This window comes from Psittacula echo (assembly GCF_963264785.1).
Source record: "Psittacula echo genome assembly, chromosome: 4".
Lineage (NCBI taxonomy): Eukaryota > Metazoa > Chordata > Aves > Psittaciformes > Psittacidae > Psittacula > Psittacula echo.
In genome coordinates, this window is record NC_137738.1 from 102,138,954 (window position 1) to 102,162,100 (window position 23,147).

General features: G+C 43.7%; 1 protein-coding gene across 2 annotated transcripts in view; it reads left to right on the forward strand.

The window, feature by feature from the left end:
- Positions 1-3,045: 3,045 nt before the first annotated feature.
- The window catches only part of LOC308219797 (protein eva-1 homolog C-like), a gene marked incomplete at both ends in the record, with an annotated part of 208,459 nt that continues 188,357 nt past the window's right edge, over positions 3,046-23,147 (forward strand). For both annotated transcript variants that reach the window (XM_080615285.1, XM_080615286.1), the window contains one exon: positions 3,046-3,145. In XM_080615285.1, coding sequence (XP_080471411.1) covers positions 3,046-3,145 — 100 coding nt within the window. The remainder of the gene's footprint in view (positions 3,146-23,147) is intronic.

The window sequence follows — 23,147 nt, forward strand, 5'->3', positions numbered from 1 at the left end:
CCTTGTGGGTGGCTTTGGGGACAAGGGATCCAAGAAATTGTATATAGTCATATGCATTATTGCCTATCCCCAGAAGACATATTTGAAGGCATGACTGGATTTCAAGGGCTGTTACTCCTGAAAATAAAGATCCATATTGGTGTCCCCTTGATTCATGTTTACCCCATGAGACTACCCATGACAGAAAAACCATTCTTTGTCTGTTCTGCAGTTGGGACAGGTGGCCTCTTTCTGTTTGAAAGACACAGCTGATGTTCCCACAAGCTCTAAGGAATAAGGGCATTATGGAGATGGGCTTTAACTGATTTGTCTGCTTCTCAAAGGCTGATGCATATGTATTTGTTTGTTTATTTATCAAGAGTTGCTTTCTGCTTTCTTTTTGGAAGGCATCTTTACAAAGTTGCTTAAAAACAAAGCCTTCGCGTGACACTGATGTAAACTTCCTCCCCACTGGTTTGACTTTATTAATAAAAACCTAAAGGACTGCTCGAGCACACTTCCCATGTTTAGCCTTAAACCCTTTGCCACCAGAGTTTTTTTTCTTCCTGGTATACTGAAACAGCCAAACCTAATTACTGTTTAAGCAGTAAAATGAACACCTGCTAACAGGGTGGGCTCTTTTCAGCAAATAGTGCTTCCCTTTTCCAGAGGGCTGATAAATTTCCAAGGGCCCTATTGTTTCTTTGTCCTGCTGATAAGCAGCTTTGACTGATAACCTAGTAATGGGTATGATTATCTCATGCCTATAAGGCAAGAGTGATGAATCTTCCCTTTGGCAAGGGCAGCAGAACTAGGTGAGACAAGAATTATATGTAGATGCCAGGAAGAAATTGTCCTGTTATTTTCTCTAAAACTTTGGTCAACTCTGGAAAGCATGGGTCAAAGAAGTCTGTCATGTGGGATTAAAGTCTTAGGTGAAATAAAGAGTAAGGCAGTCCATAGAAGTTCCTGGTCTTTGATCTTGCTTAAGCAGCCCTCTGCGAGAAGGTAAAGTGGCAGGATTGTCTGCAGATAGGAGGGACTGGGTCTATACAGGACCTTGGGGTATGTCTGTGCTGTCAGGTCATCCCAGAGCCAACACTGTCCTTGAGAGGTGACTTATCTGCACCTGAGCTGTGGATCCTCAGTGTGTGAAGAGCTGTTTGTGAGAAGGAGGGTTGCTTAGATGCAGTTCAGGCCAGACCAGCCTCTGCTTCATGTGGTCTGGGCAGATGGATCATGGAAGGGATTCAAGCTCAAACTCAAGATTTCCCACACTACCCTTATCCTCACTGTGAGTGATTAGAACTTGGGCAAGTGGCAATATGGCCAGAAAGCAAATGAGGCTGTAAGACTTACAGGTCCCTTTGAGGGGGAGCACACAGATCAACACAGGACAGATTTCTGGTGGAAACAGTGGCTGTAGTATTCATGGCAGCACTCTTGAAAATGTCTTTCATGTGTAACCTGACAGCCAGCCCGATTTTTGTCTGAGAACAGATGAAACGTTGTTAGAAATTTCAGCACAAGAGACTCTTTACAAGTACACTCTGCTCTGAAAAAGAAACAACCCAGCCCTTTGGGTTGAAATCTCTTACATTTGTTTTCAGCAGTAACGTGAATGTTCTTTGCAAGTTTCACTTAATTCTATGTGAATGAACAGGACAGAGGAGTGAAAACCAGTTGTGGCATTCCTTGGATGTTCCCACTTGGATTATTTTTGCTGGATAGAAGATGCAGCTTTGTTCAGCAGCTGTGCATGTGCCTGGTTCCATCTCCACTTCTCTGACAGCCCCACACAGTGCTGCTCCATAGGTTTGTGTATCTGTATACAGACTGCTAAGTGGCTGGTGTTGGCTTTGATGAAAACTTAGATGAAAGCTATCTCCTGCTCTCTGCACTGACACTCAGCCTCTATTCTAGCCTAGATATGTTGGTTATGTCCATTATTTATATGCAAATTTATGCCTGGTCTGCAGTTAATGCTGATGACCAGAGCCCAGGATCTCCTTCCTGGGACAATGTATCCAGGGAGAACAGGGTCCACTAGTCCAGTCCACCTATGTGTCCCCAGAGCTCAGCTCAGTCCTTCCAAGTTGGCATGGCTGACTTGATGCTGCCGGGATATGGATGAAGATTAGGCAGCATCAAGTAACAGGTAAGCTGGAGCTTTCCTTTAACTCTGCAGAGTGAGCTGTGCTTGTGTTAACAGCTAAGACCATGCTAGTTGCAGGTTAAAGTAATTGCTACAGAAAGAGACCATTCTGCTGTGTCTGAACACCACAGATTAAGATCTGCATGAAAATCCTTATGCAGTCTGATGGAGGGGAGAGGGGTCCAGTGGGATAGAGGAAGGCTGGCATGGCTGATTGCTGCCAAAAGGAAGGAGGATTTTGGATATGTGGGCTGACACCAGCCCCATCCTGCAATGAGAAGGGTTTGATCCCTTGTCCTATGCGGTCTCTTCCACTGTAGGATCACTCTCAACAGTGGGCACAGCTGAAGAGTTGTCCTGGCAGGACACCACTGCTCACACTGATTTCAGCAGCAGCCACAAATACCCATCACTCCAAAAATCCTTGTGAATCCAGGCACTTTGTTTTGGGCTGCCTCCTTTGAAAATATTGCCCATCCTTCTGTTTGTCTGTCTGCACCAGACAGACAAGATCCCTGGGTATCTAAACCCACAGCAGCTGGGCTTCTCCAAACCATCTTCCTCACAAATCCCCTCAGATTCTCCCCCCTGACAGCTTGCGATGCTACTGCTGGACAGCTGCACAGTAACAGTTTGCAGCAAATTTGTGTGAAGCGATGGCTTTTAGGACCCTGGGACCTCCGCCAAGCCTCAGGTAGGTCTGGCTCATTCGTCAGCCTCCCTCAGCCGGGATTCATTCACTGCCAGGGATGTGTGTGTGTGAGTGTGTGTGTGTGCTGAGCGCCTTTCTTTCCCCGCTGCTTCCAAGTGATGGGACTAACGCTGTTCTCCGGGCAATGAGGAGTACTGGATTAGGACGGAGAGCACTTTCTTTTTCTCTGGAAGAAAACAAGCCTTGAGGATACTTAAGGATGTGCTGCTCAGATGTGTCTCCCACCTCCACCTTCCTCATAGGACTCATGTGCTTGACAGCTTTCAGCAACTTTGCAAAGACTTCTGCGGACTTCTCAGGTAGGGGAGAAGCGCTGATCCTTTCGTACACGGACGGCTGCTTATGGATGAGAGCTCTTATTACAGCGTTCAGGAGCAGCTCAGAGGAAGTGAATGCGAGCAGATCTGGGGTAGTTAAGTGGGGAGTAATTTTAGTCTTTTAAAAATAAACTGATGAAAAGCATCTTCTGTAAGAGGATGCTGAGTTCGTTAAAAGCCTTTCTCAATAACCCTTCATAAAACTGTTTCAGCAGTTAGTCTGAGCAACTTTGGGAACAAGGAAGTGTTACCTTGTGTACGTTTGTTGCAGGTTTTGTGCTGTGTTTCTTCGTGGAGTGAAAAGAGCTAGGTTAGGAGACTGCAGAACTCTAGGATGTAAATTATAGCTGATGTAGCAAGATCCAATTATTTTATAGGGGGTTCCTCCTCTTAACATGAGGCTCCTGATTGTTGCAAAAACCTCCTGAGCTAAAGATGTTACATGCACAGAATTAATTATATTGAGCCTGTTTACTTAAGCCAGGAGAATTGTCTCATTTCTAAATAATTTCTGAATCTCAAACTGTTTACAGCAGTTGTTTTGAGTTGTGTGAAGTGAGTAAATACACAGCACTTTGAGGTATGAAGTCCCATAGAAGTTTTGTAACTACGTACAGCTGCTTAAGTCGCTTTAAAATTACATTTCTCTCTCTCTTTTTTTTCTTTTTTTCCTGTGCATATGGACCAGAAAATGTAACAGATCTCATTTTACTGTTAATTGGGGTTGATTAGTTTGCTGGGAAATGCCTAGTTAGGGTCACTTTGCTTTTGGGATATCAGTTCTAATTTAGGGTCTAAGACTAGTGTAAAGAACTAGCCGGACATATTTTATAGGGGTGTGTTTCAAAACTCTTGTAGTGGATAAGAGATTCCAATTATAGTTTGCTGATGAAAAAATGCCATTTGCAAGAGCTGAATCTCACCAGTCTTGGGATTCAACACATTACAACCCTGCTGCTCAGTGCCTGGGAGTGCCTGTGTGCCTCGCAAGAGATTTGTGTTAGAAAGGAGCTTGTGGTGAAGCTGGGGGAGAGTATACACGGAAGCCTAAAGTCTTAATGTAAATTGAAGGGGTCTGGCTTGCTTGTGATTCAGTCTCCTTTGGAGGCAGATCAGTCCCGGGTACTGCCATTCAAGGCAGATATGCCTCTGAATGGAAAGGACTGAAGGAATCCCCCTGTTTGTTTCTAGTGGTTTTTTTTTATCTCTTTTTGGCAATGAGCTTTCTCTGTTCTTCTCCTTACAAACAACTCAATACAGAAGGGGTGAATGGAGTGGATGTGACAGGAGATATAGCTTCAATAGGGAAAATACTGGTCCTTCTGAAATACAGATAAAATTTATCTATAATCTGGCTATCAGCCAGGCCAAATTGCTAAGCATTAAAATGTGCAAGCGTCCCAGAGTAAGGGTACTTTTTATTGTGTGTATACAGCATAGCCAGAGCAGTGGAAGCAAATTGATAAACTCTGTGATGTTGGCAGTTGGGGTGGGCAGATGCTGTCCTCTTAAAAAAATTGGTAAGAAGGTTGCTGATAACAAAATCATGTTTTCTGCAACATCTCACTGTACTGTTGCACTCTGGGAGAAGGGGGGTGGCTTAAAACCCTTGTGTATGTGCATGGCGAGGCTGAACTCTGAAGCAGGGTCTGTAATCCCAACAGCACAACCTCCCTTGAGTTTTCACAACTGTTGAAATCTTCTGCCAGATCCAGGCTATGTTTCCTGAAAGCAGGCTTGACAAATGTCCCCGATCTTGTTGGACTGACTGTACTTTGCAGGACAGGAAACATGGTTTGTTACAGGAAAAGGCTGCACCCAGTGTGTAGCCAGTTGTGTAGCAACTCAAATATGGTTTTGTTAAGTTCATGAGCTGGGTAGCCACGCGATGAAGTGGGTAGGAAAAGGTACAGCATTTCCCAAATCACACACTGTGCTTTCCCAATACATGTAGGGGGGCCTACAAGGATGATGGGGATGGACTGTTCATCACGGACTGTAGTGACAGAACAAGGGGTAACAGGTTCAAACTTAAACAGGGGAAGTTTAGATTGGATCTAAGGAAGAAATTCTTTACTGTTAGGGTGGTAAGGCACTAGAATGGGTTGCCTAGGGAGGTTGTGAATGCTTCATCCTTGGCAGTGTTCAAGGCCAGGTTGGATGAGGCCTTGGGTTGCATGGTTTAGTGTGAGGTGTCCCTGCCCATGGCAGGGGGGTTGGAACTAGATGATCTTAAGGTCCTTTCGAACCCTAACTATTCTATGATTCTATGATTTTGCAAAGATTCCATTTGTCTGCCCCAAGTCCTCAAGGGCATGCGCCACGTGCCTCTGAAAGAGCAGTGGTCCAGTGCTCCTATCTGAAGCAGCGCCTTATTTGTTACTGCTACCCCCATATATGAACTGTCAGCTGGCATGATGAATAGGAGAGTAACCTTTTTGTTTGTTGTACAGCCTTTGACTGTAATGGTTTCTGGCCACATATACTTTTTCTGCACTTCAGGGTGTTCTAGGTTCTTCTCTGGTGTGGCTGGAACTGAGCAGGTGAACATCTTTGGGAAAGCCTTATAGCTTTACCATATACCATCCCACCTAGAGGTGATGCATCCGACACATAAATTGTCTGCATTCCAGTGAGATGAAAGGATTTGTATTGGTTATTGCTGCTGAGGAATGCAAGGCTTGCTGTGATTCCCTAGAGGTTTCTTTAGCAGTCTCACTGCCGCCTACATGCTGCATGGAGATGAGACAGCTCACTGGGATAAGGGCTTTTCCAGGCTGCAAATAGCAGTACTGTCTAGAGAGAGCAGCTGATGCTTTTTGGAGAAGAATGTTTGGGTTTTTTTAAACTCAATCCTATAGACCTTTGTTTAGCAACAAAGCTTCTCTGGCTTTTCAGCTTGCTTCATCTTGGCACTACCAGGGAGGTGCTGCTGTCAGTAATAGGTCATGGCCTTTTCATGGTGGGCCAGGCAGAGTGCATTGGTCCAGCCCTGGAAAGAGACACCTTAGAAATGGCCAGTGAGCTCTAACCAGATCACAGGAAGCACTGATCTGACTCCCACACTGCAGCTATGCAGTAGGACTGGCTGAAAGACTTATCAAGAATTGCACACCTAGCCAGGTCCCACTGCTCCCAATACTTTCCCACTGGTTAGCTTTTCAGAGTATGTGTCTCCTGGCTGCAGGAAGATTTCTTTTTCGCATAAGCCATAGCAAGGCACCCTGAGAAGGTTCCCAGAAGTGTGGTGAACTGAATCGATCATGGGGAAGCCCAGGTAGAGCTAGTGAGAATCCGTGTTGTCTTTGCTCCCAGGCTTCTGAGCACATGGTCTCACACTGTCTCCATCCCTCCTGTCTGAACAGCTCAAATGCCACAACGTTAACACGATGAGTGTATGTCCTGCTGGGGACCGGTGCAATCTGAGATGTAAGAATTAAAATTCCTTTTAAGTGAAGTATTTGAACTATGTGAAGAGTTTTGAAGTTGTTTTCTATAATAGTTCTTTAAACATTGATGTTTGCAGGAAGGTGAGAGAGTAGGAAGGGGATCCTTGGGAAGAGAAAGTGGAGTTACCAGACACTTTGCAGCCACTTCTTAAGAAGGCCTGGACTTTTTCTCTGTGGCTGCTTGTAGTACGGGCTGTTGATCTAATCTTATTCTGTGATCAGTTCTTGTGCTCAAGATTGTTTGAAGGCTTAGGACCTAGTGTCTTGATGTGTCACATACCCCTTATGTTCAAGGTGACACTTGAAGACTGTGATGAGGTGTGGGGAGAGAAGTTGGTCTTTTGAATCTCTGTGCTTTAACTATAAACCCTTAATCCTAATCTCAGTCCCAGCAATGAACTCTCCAAAATCCTTGCTGGTTGATAAAAATTCGCCTTTGTTTTAGCCCTTGTCTGTTTGTGGTGGAAGCCCAAGACGAAGCAATGTCCTTGCCCTGCTAGAGAAGCTATGCCATAGCTACTCTGCGTAGGGTTTGGGAGGCAGTGTTCCATGGCAGTGTGCAGAGCTTGCTCTTTAGAAGGACTAGGTTAATGAAAATGGGACCAAAATTAGTCTTTGGTACTATCTAAAATGCTTAGTCAAAAGCTTAGTCATCAGCTGTTGCTCATATCCTGTGTGCTGTCTCTAGCTCAAGCCGTGGGGTTCCTGCCCCTGAAGCTAAACCATGAAAACACATGTTGAATTCTGCTCTGCCAGGCAAGGTGACCATTTAATTTCCAGCTGTATACCTGCAGGTAATTAGGCTTATGTGATTATGATGCCATGCTCCAATTCTCCTCAATAATTTTCTCATTCATTAGCTGATTTCAAGCATGTTGGACAGAAAGGTAGTGGCATCAGACCTATGTGATTGCTGTGAGTTTCATGTTAATGGAGACACACCCCTTAACTACTGCTGCGGTGCAGGAAAGGTTGTGCTAAGAGCTCAACTGTTTGTAAACATCAGAAAATCCACTGCAGGGACCTAAGCCAAAAACTTAGGGTTTTAGGCATGGAAAGAGCTTTGATGGGATCTCCCACCTTTTCTGACACAGAAGAACCCAGCTGCAGGACGTAAAGCTGTAGGAATAACAGCTCCAGTTGTGCTCGTCCCTCTGGGCCTGCTTTAATGTTTATGTTCTTTGCACTGTATTTGGCACAAGCTGGATGTGAGCAGCACTTGGCTTAAGGGAGCTGATCTGGTATGGAGCCAGATGAATACTGATAATTCCCATTCACACCTTGCAGGTGAGCTCTGGGTAGCTTTTGGGACCTCTCCCTGGAGGCTCTACCAGGCATGAAAGCATGAATAGTTTTTTGTTTTGTTTTGCTGCTTTTTTCTATCTTTTCTCAAAAAATGGCAGGTTTCAAGTGAAAGCTGCTTTTGCCACCTCCCTGCTAATTGGCTCAGTGTGTTTGTTTGAGTTGATGAGGGCTGGAGTTGGGAGGGAAAAGGCACTTCTCCCTGATTGCATTTAATCAGTCCATAATAAAGGCAATTTGTTTGTCAAGTCCATTCACCAAATTATCACCAAAATCTACATGCTAACAGCTTCTGAATAGCTAACAGCCCTGAATGGGTGGATGGTGTCAAGGGGGTTCAGGGATTTAGCTGTGTTGAAAGCTGCAGCCTGTGAAAGGGGGATTTTCAAGAGAAAGGCAGATACAATTTCTTTTCCAGTGATGTGGTGTAACTCAGTAATGAGGTTTGAGCTTTTGACCCCAGGAGCAAACAGACGTGCTGTAAACTTCCTTTAAAGACTGGGCCAAACCCAGGCCACCTCCATACCTTCTCTTTGTGGAGGAGTCTGAGTGATGAGGTTGGATGCGCCTCAGGTTGCTGCTTGAAGAGGTCCTTGCCCCAGGCAATGGTTTGCTCCTCAGGTGGAGGTCATATCTGCCAACCCATCCATCACAGCTGTGTGGTGAGCTGAAGTTTGGCTTACTGAGGGAGGTCTGTGCTGGGGTGGGGTTTCGTTTTGCAGAGGCGACATCCAAAGCCAGTTAAAAAGTACTGTTGGTCCCTTCTGGTAATGTTGTGGAGATGTGGCTGCCTGGTGAGCTGTAGAGGATGGGTCTGGGGAGCTGAAGGGGATGGCTGAGTCTAGCCACCATGGCTGAGTGGTTCTAACAAGGGGGAGGTGCATTGGCTTTGAGTCAGGTATGTCTGTCTGTCTCTCAGTGGGAAGTAGTCTAGAGAGCTGAGAGGTGTTGGAGAAGGAAATAAATAGGTGGGTTGTGTGTGTGTCTATCAAGTAACCATTCTGCTGTTGGGCGAGGAGGAAAGGAAGCAGCAGTGCAGAAGCTGGAGCTATTTTGATGCCAGTTTGCCAGCAGGGACGCAGCTTTGTGAGCATCAATATATCATTAAGGAAAAGTATAATCATAGAATCACAGAATCCTAGGTTGGAAGGGACCTCTGAGAATCATCTGGTCCGAACTTTCTTGGCAAAGCATGACCTAGACTAGATGTCTCAGTACCCTCTCCAGATGAATCTTAAAAGTGTCCAGTGCTGGGGAGTCCACCACTTCCCCGGGGAGATTATTCCAATGGCTGATTGTTCTCATTGTGAAAAATTTTGCTTTTATCTCCAATCAGAATCTTCCAAGGAGTAACTTGTACCAATTGCCCCTCATCTTTTTTGTGACTCCTTGTAAAAAGAGAGAGAGATCCATCTTCTCTGTAGCAAGTGTCTGTGCATTCCTGTCCTGAGGCCTGCTTCAGAAAACACCATGGATTTCCCAGCAGTTGTGATGATAATGCTGTGAGGGAGAACTTGGAACTTCCTGACTCTTCAAATATTCAACATTTACTGACAGCTGAGGGGACCAAACTGAGCTTCAGGAAGAGAAGCATGTGTTTTCAACTCCCTCTGTTTGTTGTCCTGGGCTGTGACGGAGGTGCTGCAGGTCTGTAGAGACAGCAGGCACTCCCAGGGATGGATGGATGGATGGGGTTGCTCTGTGTGCCAGGATGTCTTCTGAGGGGTCTGTGTGAAACCTCATGTAGGCAATGACTTCAACCTCAAGAGCCATATGTCTGCATCTGGCTTGAACCTTGTGGAAAGCTACTGTTGTAGCCATCAGAGCTGTCAGCAAGAGCAGAGACCTCAGGGATCCCAGCGTCTGTGTGATGATTGGCGATGTTGATATAGTATCTACTAATTGCTGTGGCCCAGAAACTGATCCAATGATGCAAACTTGTCAGTAGTATTTTTATTATTAGTATTATTAACAAACAAACCCTGAAAAACTCACTGTGGTAATTTTAATCACTTCAGAGTATCTCAGGTTGTCAGTACCCACTGAATCCACACTGTATTTGAGGAAAACGTCCTTGCAGTATTATTCCTATGCCTGTCTGTTCTTCTGGTCTCTTATGTCTGTGTGTTATTAGGGATACAAATGCTGTAGATTTAATGAAAGTAACTATTTATGTCTTCAGGTAACAATTACTCCCTGATTTAAGACCCTGTGAAGCAGGTTTTATATAACGCAAATAGTTTGGTCAATTAAAAAATAAAATGTATCCTTTCTCAACTTATATTTAGAAACTAAAATAATAATTTAAGCTGGGGGAGGTGCAGAGTAAACTCATTATCTGCAGGGAGAGAAAACCTATGTATTTATGTTTGGCACTTTTGCTGATTCTTTTGTTGGTGCTAATTTAAATGTAGCCTGATCTCCCAAGGTGCTTGGTGTTCAGAACTGAAAATTGAACTATGCTGTGTTTAAGGTGGGTGGCCAACATCAGGACTGTTTACATGTCTTGTTTACAGTTGTCTGCTTGTGCTTGGTGTGTTTGTGCATGCGTGGATTGAACTTTCTGCTTTCTATTCCAAGACAGCAATCCCAGTCCCTGTGGGGGACCATTTGCAGCAACCACATGGTGTTTTTTTTGTTTGTTTGTTTTTTTGGTTGGTTTTTGTTGATGCATTTTTGGTTTTTTGTGTGTGTTCTTGTCATTCCTTTTTATCCAGATACCCAAGACCTTCCTAGATTCAGTCTGTTTCTGTCTCTTGAAAGGTATGTGGCTGCCTGCAGGAATCAACCCAACGTGCTGCTCAAAGCAGTTCAGAGGGGTTTTGCTCAGGTTGATTTGATGCAATACTACAAGGTTCCTGTGTCCTTGCCAGTGTTATGCCTCACTGATCCAGTATTTCTGTTGTCTGGGATTTTTGTGCTTTTTCCAAGACAGAGTCAAGGGCCAGATTCTGCTCAGCTGCGAGGCAACTTTGCTGTCTTGCCAAGAGCTTTGCAGGATGCACAGCAGCACATAAATTAATCCCAACTCATGTTCTTGCTGATTAAGTCTAATATTAAAGTAATAATTGTGAATACTTTTAAGAGTACCACTTGGATTACCTATTATCATTACTTTTTTATTTACTTAGCTGCTCCTTTTGCCTGAGGGAAGATGGTGAGTTGTGTTTCTCTCAGTCTGGGTTTGGACTGATCCAAGTATGCCTGGCTTAGCTCATTAACTAAGGATATGAGCTCATTTGTAGTAAACAAAGTATGTATGTGTTCTCTTTTTGGGATGCTTAATGCTTGGCTGCCTGGAGCCCAGTGTGTGTCCTCATATGTCAGAGAAATGATGGTTTGGCAGTTCTGAGTTGCACAGTAAAATATGTCTTGGCTGAGACTCTTTGAATACACTGTGTGCTCTTGAAACGTGTTAGCAGACACTGTGGTATCAGTGTTGATGGGTCTCCTGATGCTAAAGCTTGCTGTACAATAATCATTGTTGAATCCATCTGGATCCTTGCATGAAGGTGGAACAGTGTGCGGGGCCTGCAGTTTGTTCAAACTCTCTGAGTGGTCAGGTTTCAGATGTGTATTTGAATTAACAGACAGATGTAGCATTCTGCTGAAGAATTTGCAGTAGATGTTGTCTAAGCACTTTAGTTGTGATGGGGAGGGGAGGTCACATCCACCTGCTGGCAAAGTATCCCACATCCTTAACAACAGAGGAAGAAAGAGGTAAAAAAGATATTTCCATTTCCTTTTTTAAATGTTACATTAAGAGAAGAAGGCCTAGAGCCCTAGAGTATAAGAAGTTTCATCAGCCATTTACAATCAAAGAACTTCACTATGTGCCTTTTTGCCCCATCTTTTGATGTAGTATAAGCGCACTAGTTGCCAGCAGGGATGCTTTCCACTTCTCCAGCAGCCCATAACAGTATCAGAATTGTCAGAGTGTGAGAGAGGTCTGCTTTCAGGTAAATTATCCTAAATCCTCAGTAGACTACATACCTGGTGGTGCTGCTTGTCAAAAAAGGGGCCATTCAGGCCACCTACTCTGAGACCCCCTGTGTGATTGTGTTATTTTATTTTCATCTGCTATCAGATGCCTGTGGTTCTGGTGCTATGATATTATCAACGTGTTGTATTAGCCTCAAGGGTTTAAAAGGGGCTTTCACTCCAACGAGTAAATATGAAAACAAACAGCAGTGGGGGGATTTTCTGCTGTGTTTTTCCTTTGTGATTTTTGTATCACACTGTGAGCTAGGGTGACTTGCATCCTGTGCCTAGGACCTGTGGCTCTGTTGCGATCCTTTATTGCTTGCTCATCTGTGTGGTTATGAAGGTTGCTTTCCAGCCAGTGCTATCCTTGGCATTCATTTCCCTTGTTTGCTGTATTTTGCAAAGCCTTTTGGTTCATACGTTTTCCCTTGAACCTGTGTTAGGCCAAGAGTGTAAATACTTAGTGCAATTAGACTATTAGGTGGTAGATTTGAGCTGCTGTAGCTGAATTATGTTCAGTTTTGGGCCTCAGTCACTGGGGAATCCCTTACCTCTGTTATCTATGTGGAGCCTCTAAGTGCAGTGCTGCTGTGACCATGGCAATGCCCATAAGATGCGATGGGACAAAATCACGCACTTTGTTTTTGATGAAGTTAAGCTGCTGTGTGGAATGTTTAAAGAACAGCATGAAGTTTGGAAACTGAACATTTGGAAGTTAATAAATGTTAAAATTAAGGTAGTTTTAACTACTTGAATGCAGCCATTTGGGGTTTTACGTTATGAGTTACTTTTTAATGAGAACATACTATTTTCCAACTCCTCAGGACTTCCGTGTTGTCCAGTGCACAGGAAAGTTGCCTCACAATGTTTTTTGTTTTAATTCTTCTGGTTCATTATGGCACTACATGCTTATTTACCCTGTGTTATTTAAACCCTATTCTGCTTGTTGTGAGTGTCCTACAACCAGAGATGTACTAAAACTTCTGGAAGGAGAGTCTGGAATGTTACCTGCATTGCATAGGTGAGATCAGAGGCAGGGAGATTAGCATCAGGAGCTCTAACTGCCCAGTATTTCAGAGATTGTTCAATATCTACCTTTTTGTCCAGAAGCAGCCCCTCATTCTCTCAAGCTGTGATAGGCAGGAAGAAATGTGTCATACTTAGTACACAGTTCCTTCTCCAGTGCTGAAATGCATTTGAATTAACAGATGGATGTTGCATTCTGCACATGGACTGCACAGATTAAAATGAACATTGCATTTGCAAAGTCACATGCACTTAAATAAGTGTAGTGGGTTAACCCTTGCAGGCAGCTAAGCACCACACAACCTTCCCGTGCTTGCCTTACCTTCCCTATCCTGAGTAGGAATAAAAGCAAGAAAAATCATGGGTCTAGGTAAAAACGTTTTCATAAGTAAAGAAGTGGAAGAAAAAAGAAAATAAACAAAATGATGCAAAGGCAACCACTCACCACCTGCCACAGGTAGACTGATGCCCAGCCATTTCCCAAGCCTAGGATGGCTGACTTACATAAATCCAACTGTACTCTGTTTTATTGCTGAAAGTGATATTATATGTCATTGAATATCAATTTGGTTAGTTGGGATCATTTGCCTTCTTGTGTCCCCTCCTAACTGCTTGTGCAGCTCCCAATCATTTCACTAGGGGGTAGAGTGAGAAACAAAGCATTGATGCTGCGCAAACACTGTTCAGCAACAGCTAAAATATTAATATGTTATCACTACTGTTTTGGTCACAGATCCAAAGCACAGCACTATACAAGTTGCTACAAAAAAAAAAAAACAACTCTATCACAGCCAGACCCAATGCACTAGGAGAGAACAACATTACACCTCTATTTTATATGTAATATGAGCTAGGGATGGATACGATAGTAAGCTCAGGTATGATCTAAGCCCATAAAGTGCAGTTGTGAGAACGGTCTGATTTTGCATATTTGTCTCAGAGCAGTCATGCTTTGAGGATTACTTTACTTGGGATACAAGTACTTAAAATTAGGTTACATATTTGGGGTCAGTCCTCGGAATGTATTCCAAGAGAGCTTTAAAAATGATTTTTGAAGATATTTTCTCTCCAAATTTTTGTTTTTATTTCCCCTCATAGGAGAAAAAAGTAAGTATGTTTATTCAAAGGCACAAATAAAGATTCTCTGATGCAAGTGATATCACTAAAAATAGAACCCTTGGGATCTGTCCAGTTTAGATTCCCTGTAGAATTTTATTGTGTGGTAATCCCTTGGAAACTGAGGGTGTTGATCTGGCTGTTTCCAAAGCACGTTCGTCTCTTCATGTATCTTTTGTACAGGGGCTGCTTCTGTTGTGTTAACACTGTTTGCTTCCTGGTTTATGTGCTCATCTGAATTCCAGCTCAAAGAGGTTAAAGCTTTATAAAAGTGAGTGGAGCAGGGAAGTGGCTCCACAGTTGATGATGAAGCACACACATCTATGACCCACGCTGTGCTCACATGTTAGTTTATTGTTAGCCTCACAATAAAGGATAGCACTGCTTTTTGTTCAGCTAAACAACTTTGATGGAGTGTATTGTATAGAAAAAAGAATAGATGAAGTCTGGCTGTTATTTGCCAAAATATTCTTTGTTTTAGCTGCATTATGTGGGATGCAGAACTCCCAGAAGAGTTTTCTATAGCAGCCAAGGGGAGCTGATGGATTGGATAGGGAGGAAAGAGACAGAGGTTCAGCAAGAAGGGGTGAAAAATTTTTCTGGTTCTTCCTACTTTTTAGGTTTGCTTGTCTTTAGGTGACAGCCCAGGCTTTCAGTTTGGCTATACTACAAGAGCAGAGGCCCTGCTATGCCAATAAGTTGCACTGTGAATGCAGTTGGTGCCATTTGGTTCAGAGTTAGCATGCACAAACAGTGATTAGAACACTTTGGCAATGGTATAGCCCGAGGCTGGTGTGTAAAGGTCTATCAGCAGCTGCAGGAAGCTGACTGCTTGGTGTTAGACAATCCATTTTTCTTGCTGGATAGAGGAAAATTACTTTTCTTTAACATTGTCCATGTAATTGTAGGGCAGGGTTCAAGTTCAAACTGATAAGATTATTTTGCTTCCCTAAGCTGCATGACAATGGTCCCCTTGGCACATTAAGTCATGGATCTCCGTTTGCTGTAATGGGAACCAGTCTCATTAGAAACAGAGCTGGATTAGTAAAGAGTCCAACCTACTATATAGATATGCATTCTGACCCCAGCAGGGTGAAGTGCCTTTTGTTCACTCCAGCCTCCTCTCCATTTTCCCATCGCTTAGACATCTGTGTGGTGGAGCTGGTGGTGATTATTTCTGCTTAAGAAGAGCCTGCTGGGGGATGAAAAGGAAGTTGGTTGGCCAGTGTGATATCACAATGTGAATGTGAAAGTGGTTTTTAAACGTTTCCCTTGATTTAAGTCATTGAAGTATAAGACTGATTAAAATGCCTGTTGCAGGGTATTGGCAGTTAAGGGTGAATCTTCACTGGTTTGACCTGTGAGACAGAAGACTATCCTTTTGTGCCTCTCAGTATTACTCTCTCCTACAGATCTGAAAATTTGGACCAATTCACACCAAACTCTCCAACATCTGGACACAGGAAGCTCCTCTTTGGGGCTTTTCACCTGAAAAAGTTCTTCATTATGAAGGTGGTGAGACACTGGCACAGGTTGCTGAGAGAAACTGTGGCTGCCCCATTTCTGGAAGTGTTCAAGGCCAGGTTGGAAGGGGCTTGGAGAAACCTGGTCTAGTGGAAGATGTCCCTGCCCATGGCAGAGGGCTTGGAACTAGATAATCTTTAAAATTCCCTTCTAACCAAAACTATTCTTTATTCTATCTGTCCTTCTTGGTGATGGGAGATTGGATATGGGAGATTAGAGGTACAGGCCTGGCTGATTCCAGCTGCTGCCATGAAATAGAGCCACACTAAGGATACTAAGAGTGGTGAATCCCACCACTTCCTGCATTAAGAACCATTTTCTGATCTTTAAGGAACTCCTTGTGGTCTTGCATCTCTGCTGTGTCTGATTGACTTTTCTGACTGATCTTGTAGGTGTTGCCTGGAGCTTTACTTCTAGCTGGAAGTTACTGCTTGAAGCAATCCAGCAGGGAAGGCAAACTGTGGACAGTGTTTGAGAGTGGCACCAATGAAAGAATGAATCTGGCAGTTACTGTAGTAATTTGTTGCTACTGATTAACCTGGAGGCTATTTAAGTGGTGAGGAGTCCTGACGTGGTGAGTAACTCAGCAAGCAGTGGGGCTATTCACATGAGAAAGAGTTGGCTTCTCTATCCTCACCCCAATGTGTATGAAATGTTTTGGTTTCTTAATAAATGGTATTAACAAGAAGAAGGGTTAACCAGGGTAATTGACACTGCTAAGCTATAGTCTCTCTGTCACCAGCCAGGATGCAAATAGCCAAAGAAACAGATCTGTTCTCTGTTCTTGTTACATTTTTGGATATATTTTAAGGTTTCTCAGAAAGACCAGAACAATGAAACACCCTTTGACAATAGCAATCTCTTTTCTTCATAGCACAGCCTGAAAAACATTCAGACCCTTTCCTTCTGGGATTGCTCATTTCCCTTTTTTTAATCCTGAAAGAAAAACAAAAGCGCAACTACTGCAGTGCCAACCTCTGTTGCTCTATCAGGCAGGCAACGGATGGGATATTGTCTTCTGTTTTCACCCTCTCAGCTGCAACTCAGGGAAAACAAATAATAGCAACAAAGAAACTCTATTTTCATATGTTTCTCTAGTGGTGTCAAAAATAGGAACTATTGCCCACCCTGAATTTCCCTGTGCTTTTTCAAAGGCTTCCATCCTTTATGTGCATGGAGGAGAACAAAGCATATGGGCAATAAGTAGCATTTGGTGAAATGGAATATTGTCAGGAAAATTGGAGCCACAATCCTTGGGTCTCCTGAAGTCTGAAGCTGTAGCCCCAAGCTTTGTTCAAGCGTGAGGGGAGACTGTCACAGACCTCCTTTGTTTCCCTGCCTACATAGCCCTGAACCCATTGCAAGAATCTGGGCTCTGTGTGATTCAGTCTCTGTTTCCCTGCCTGTCTGTTTTGATTACATGTTTCCTAATTGTTTCTGCGTGTCTTTTACTGATTGCTTGCTGGTTTATTCATGGAGTCCAGATCCCATAGTTACTTGGATTGTGGTGACTTCTAAAGAGTTTTGGGGCTGGGAAGTTGAAGGGTATGTGTACTGCCCCATTAATAGTGCCACCTCTCTGAAGACTTTCTGGTACAGAAAGGTCTCCCAAAGCAGATAAATAATTCTGAGCAGATAGTTAGATAGATAGTCCCATCTATCTGCTGCTTTCAAATATATGTTTTTACTTGAGCCTGTCTGTGACTAGTTAGAAGTTACTTCTGGAAAGAATTCCTTTATTTGCACTTCTGCAGTCCAAATCTGCATTTTGAATAGGCTCAAAAGTAGCAAACAGAGGGTTTATCAGTGTCTGTGAAGTTTGTTGGCAAATGTTTTTGATGAGACACTGCTCAGCAATTTGCTAGCCTGTAAGACCTATGGTGGCTGCCTGCCTATACCACACAGAGGACCTTGAGTAAAGAAAGGGTACAGCTCTGGCTGGTGGGTGAATTTTCTATGCCAGCTCAGCCTGAAAACAGCAGGCTTTGTTACCACCTTCCCCATGCGCCATCCCTAGAAGTGTTCAAGGCCAGGTTGGATGGGGCTTTGAGCAACCTGGTCTAGTGGAAGGTGTCTCTGCCAATTACAGGGGGGTTGGAAGTAGACAATTTTAAAAAGTCTCTTCCAGTCCATAGAATCTTATTTCCATGATCATAAAAATTTCAGAATTTAAAGTTAGACCTGTCCCTTCATGCAAAAATCTTCTGCTGGTTGAAAACTACTTTTTTGCTGTGGGGTTAATGAGGGCTGCAGGATGCTGTTAGTACCCTGAGTGAGATATCACCCTAGTATCCATGCCTGCTGCATGTGGAATTGCCTTTAAAGACCTGCTCAGCCTCACCAGTGCGGGGGGGTCAGTACAAAGCTGCATTTCACTCCCTGGTATCCAAAGCAGCCCAAGCTAGAAAATGCTGGGTGAGGATGGAGGCTGGCTAGATGCTTGATCCCTTGTTTCAGGGGCTTTCTAGTCCATTTTGTAGCATAGCTTTCTGGAGGAAATCAGAGCTGCCTCCATCCCAGCTGTATGTCTTTGGCTTAGTGGACGCACTGATGGATGTGGAGGGAGATCAGGCATTTCCCTGAACACTTGGCCTGGTGGTAGTAGGGCAGAAATGAGGTCAACACCATTTTCTGCTCTCAAAGACCTGTGCTCCAGCCCTTGTGAGATGTGCAAGGGGGTAAGAAATTTTCTTAGATATTAGACATGTGGAAGGCACACTTATCACAGAAATGTGGTGAGTAGAGGTAGGGAAATGTCCATCTGATGGTGTATTTAAACAGAAATTGAGCACACAGGAAATTAGTGAACAAAGGTGGAAATTACTTTCCCAGGCTGTTCTCCATCTTAATCTTGCCATGCCATGTGAAGGGAGCATCCAGTCCCCCTGATGCCCAAGCCCGAGCAAAGCTTGTTGTGTTTAGAGTGGTCTGATGAAGGGCTATTTTATTCCCAATCTGATGCTTGTTCATGCTAGTCCTTCAGTGATAAGTCATTATTGGTGTTTCTAATGAAGCTTTTAGGACTGCTCTGGAAACTTTAAAACCTGTAGTAGTAAGGTAAGGCTGCAGGTTGAAAACCTTGGAGGCTTTGTGTGTGCCTGCAAGGCAAGACAACCCAGGTGCTTTTTGTTCATGATTTAACTCTAAATTTTCCAAATTTACTTGAAAGTTGTAATGTTTCCTCCCTCCTCTTCCTCTAGTCCTGAATTTCCAGCAGCTCTCCAACTAACATGTTCAAGCACACTCAATAAATCTATAAAGAGTAATTTACAGTTATATAGCATTGACCATTCATGGCTGTAGAAGCATTTTGCTGTAGAGAGTAATAGTATCTTGAAGATGATGAAACTATAATCATAGATTGTACATTCAGCAGTGGGATTCAGTTTTTCTTAAGTGTTCCATAGACACTTTCATCTGACCTAAGCTGTTTCTTTGAACTTGTAGGGGATGCATCATCTAACTTGTATTACAGCTACATCTAGAGATCACGAGCATCCCATGATTGCTGGTTCCTCTCCATTGACCCAAAGAAGGTCCAGACAGCTAGCTTAGACTAGATGAATACTGCTCAAAACTGCTGAAGTAGAGAGCAATAAAGCTGACAACCTGATTTCTAGTCCATCTCCTGTGCCTTTTTCAGTTCTTGGCACTTTGCTGATATGCAATGGATATAAGGTGATTCTGTAACTCTTATGACTTTTTAGGACATTTTTGCAGGAAACTCCCTATTAGGGTGGTGAGGTATGAAGTGGGAATGTCACCCTCTGTTCGTGTCTTTACAAGTAATGTCTATGTAGTGGATCGCTAGCCTTGCAGTTGCTCCCTTACCATGAGGAGTGCTAGGTAATGCTCCTTGTAGTGCTCTGAGAGAGATAAAGAAGCCTAAGGAGTGTGGAGACTGGCCTCAGGTTTGACCACTGATGCCAGTGTGTTTGTTTTTATTTTCTATTTCTCATTTTCCAGCCTGAGGACATTCATTAATTGTTTTGTTGTATGTGCCATCTCCTAACCTTAGAAATACTGTGCCTGTTCTAGGAGCAGAATGACATTCATTCACTCTGAAACAACCTGGGGATTTGTTTTCTTAGGGTTGTAAAACAGACTAGGTATAAATGTTGCAATTAGGAGGTGATGGGCTCATCTAATTAGTCAATGGGAGGAAACACTGGGGTCAGTGGGTTGGATAATGGAATCTGAAGGTGAATTTTGATGTGCTAGATGGCCTCGCATAGTCGTTCCACTAATTTGGAAGGAAGAAGAACCAATAGTAGCTTTGAAGAACAAAAGCCGTAGCAAAAGGCAGCATGTGATTTTTCTGAGCTAAGAACCTGGTTTTGTGATGTCTCAGTTGAGCACAGGCCTGTGGGATTCATTCAGGCCACGTTTTTTTGCCTTTTGGCCTGTTTTGAGCAGTAAGAGACAGGCCTTTAGCAAAAGTTAATAAGGCACTGGCAGTATATTACTGTGCTTGTATGATCAGTGGCTCAGCAAGAAGAAATAATCCTGACATCTCATTCTTTTGGAAGGGGCTGGTAATTTAAGTGTCTGAGTTCTGTAGGGAAGGTTGTTTTATGTAATAAATAAATATGTAAGGCTTAAGATTCAGAAATTCTGATATTTGTTTTTGGGAAGAGATTGGAGGCTTTTTCAGCATAATGCTTTGTTTGGGTTTAATTCTTCATTTTCTGTGATCAGTACTTTCATCCCTGCTGAAGTAGGCTAGAAATAGATGTTCAGGGGCTGAAAAATAGAGGAGGAAAAAAATCCAGTTTTCAGGAGTGAACCCTGAGATCATAGAATCATAGAATAGTTAGGGTTGGAAAGGACCTTAAGATCATCTAGTTCCAACCCCCCTGCCATGGGCAGGGACTGTTTTGGCTTGGTCCAGCCTGAGATAACTATCATCAGATTTTGCTTCCACAGAAAACCCACTGTCTCATTCCATTCAGTTTTAGTGTGCTCAGCACTGGCATACACTGCATCAGCACACACTGAGGTGCTTTCCATCCTGCAGGGTTGTGGCCTAAAAGATACCTGAAAGGTAAGTGGGAAGAAGTTGAATATGGTCCTTCTTTCCCACATTGCTCCATGCTCAACACAAATACTCATTCCTTACCTCTCTCACCTACCCACACCAACATTTTCCCAGGAAACAATGAACCAGGTTTGCCAAGCTTTGCTGTATTGCCTAAAATAAGAACTGACGAAATCAAATTGCACACTCTGGCCACCTTACCTTTCAGCACCCTGGTGCTATTTTCTTTTAGAGAGTAGGCAAAAGCTGGTCCTGGGCTCTGAGCCATTGCAACAACTCTTCTGATGAAAGCACAAGCTTGGAGCCATCTAATAAAAGCTCTTAGTCTTTAAAGCAGTGTCCAGGAGAGTAGCCAGGCTTCGTCTGGCTGTGAAATAATGAAAAGTGTATTTATGATAAGAAGTCTTATTGAAAAATGTACTTGCTGACTGGCTGCGTCCCAGTTACATGTGGATCTCCTGACAGAAGGGAAAGGAGGAACTTTTTCAGAGTAGTTTAGTGTGTTTGGTGTTATGAAAACTTAATAGGATGGATCTCCAGTGAGCATACAGCAACACAGGTCTGACAGCAGTGATGCTGCAGTGATCGTGATCTGTATACAATCTGAGAGTAGCTCAGGTTAAACATAGCTGGACCAGCCTCCTATGATCCTTTACCATCCCCACAGAGTAATACAAGCTCTAGTTTCTTAGCTCCCATCTTAAGTCAAATTTACATTACCATGGCTTAAACCCAACACTTTTTACCCATAAATGCCTTGCACACTGCAGCACTTATAACAATAAAAACCAGTATGGCTGAGCCACTTCCAACCTACTGTCTTCCTTAGAGCACACCGTGTACTGAAAGTAGATTTTAATGTGGAAAATGTTAATCTGGCAAGTGACCGCCTCCTGCTCCTGCAAAGGGTCTTGGTTCTGCTGCTGTAAGGGGACCCAACTGCCAGGCAGTCTGGTGAGTGGAGATGCTTTGCAGTGGCAGGGAAAGTCTCAGAGGACACGTAGCTGCAGGGGGTGGCTGTTATAAATCACAGTGGCCTCAACTGTCAGGCGGGGCAGAGGGGAGATTGATGGGGTGGGAGGGGAAGCTGAGACAAGGAGAGTTCAAGCATCACCCTGACCCACAAGAAGGGAAAATAGCCCTAACCATCAAGAAGGTTTGATTGAAGCCTGCTGTTTCCCCAGAGGGGAAAGGTCGGGCTCTGCTTTGTCAGGCATTCTCAAACGAAAAAAATCCATGTTTACACAGGACCCACCCCTGTACCTTATGAGATGGAGGGTAAATGGGCTTGGAGACATTCAGTGCCCCTCTCTTTGGTAGCATTTGTGTCATTGAACAGTGGAAATTCAGACTGGGCTGGTAGTAAAAGCCTGTAAGCAAGTGGACAAGTTAAAGCCCCACATAAACAGTAACTACAGTTGGCCTCCATAAGCGGTCCATTGGTGCTGTTTAGCACATTGGTTCCCTTGCAGAAGGCACAGATTATGTTGAATGGTGGTGGTTGTTGCCAGATTGTCTGAAGCACTGCACTGCTGTATGTATGTATCCCTGGTCCCAGGCAGCCTGAGCAGGGTGCTGCAAGCACCTGCCCAGAGGAGGGTTTCCATACTTAATTGCCAGATCTGTGCCACAGGTACCCCAATGACCTGGCATAAGGTTGTACCAGCCGTGATGGTTTAGCTGGAAGTGATGTATATATATATTCTATATATATATATATGTGTGTCTATACTGTGTGTCTGAGGACCTGCAGTCAGGAGGACAGTAATTTAGAAGTGTATTGAATTCCCAGTGGTGGAGGTCTCTGCCAGAAAAATTGGCCTTCTCTGCTCCCAGGCATCCTCTTTCCTGAGTCTTCCCAACATGTAGACAAGGAATTTCTTCTGGCCACTTGAACTGTTATTGTCACCTGCTCTGTGTCTCAGTCTTTCAGAGGGACTCTTGGTCCCATGTAATGTGATGGGTAGTTGTCCAAGTGTCATATGATACAAATACAAAACCCTCTGTCGCTCGTATATACGTGCCAGAAACATGGATATTGGGAATCAGATATGACTTCCACATCCTGTCCTGCACCTGGTTTGTGCTCATATTGTAAATAAAGCTGTTGAAATAACGGTCCTCTTTGATTTGCCCTAGGCAAAGGCACTCTTCAACTAACTAAAGTAAGAACTGGCAGTTCAGGAGTTAATTTGTGTGTGGATTGCATGTTTCCATCAAAGGAGAGGAGGGATGAAAACAGGTTCAACCATCTGACTTTAACGTACCACCATACGTCTGTCTGTGTTCTCCCAGCTGCTTTCCAACCTCTCCTGTCCCGTAGAGGAGAAACTGAACCAAGTACAGCTCAGCCAAGCATGGGCAATCTGGCATCTCTGCTCTGGTCCTGCATGGCTTTTGTCTGTTTGAAAGTTACTGGTATAGAATACATTGATTAATGGCCCAGTAAATTAATTGGCAACCTCTGTAGATTGTTTTGCAGTGGATGGCTGCAGAGAGCTGTTGGAGTGGAGAAACATAACAAAGCGCCAACTTACAGGGCTGT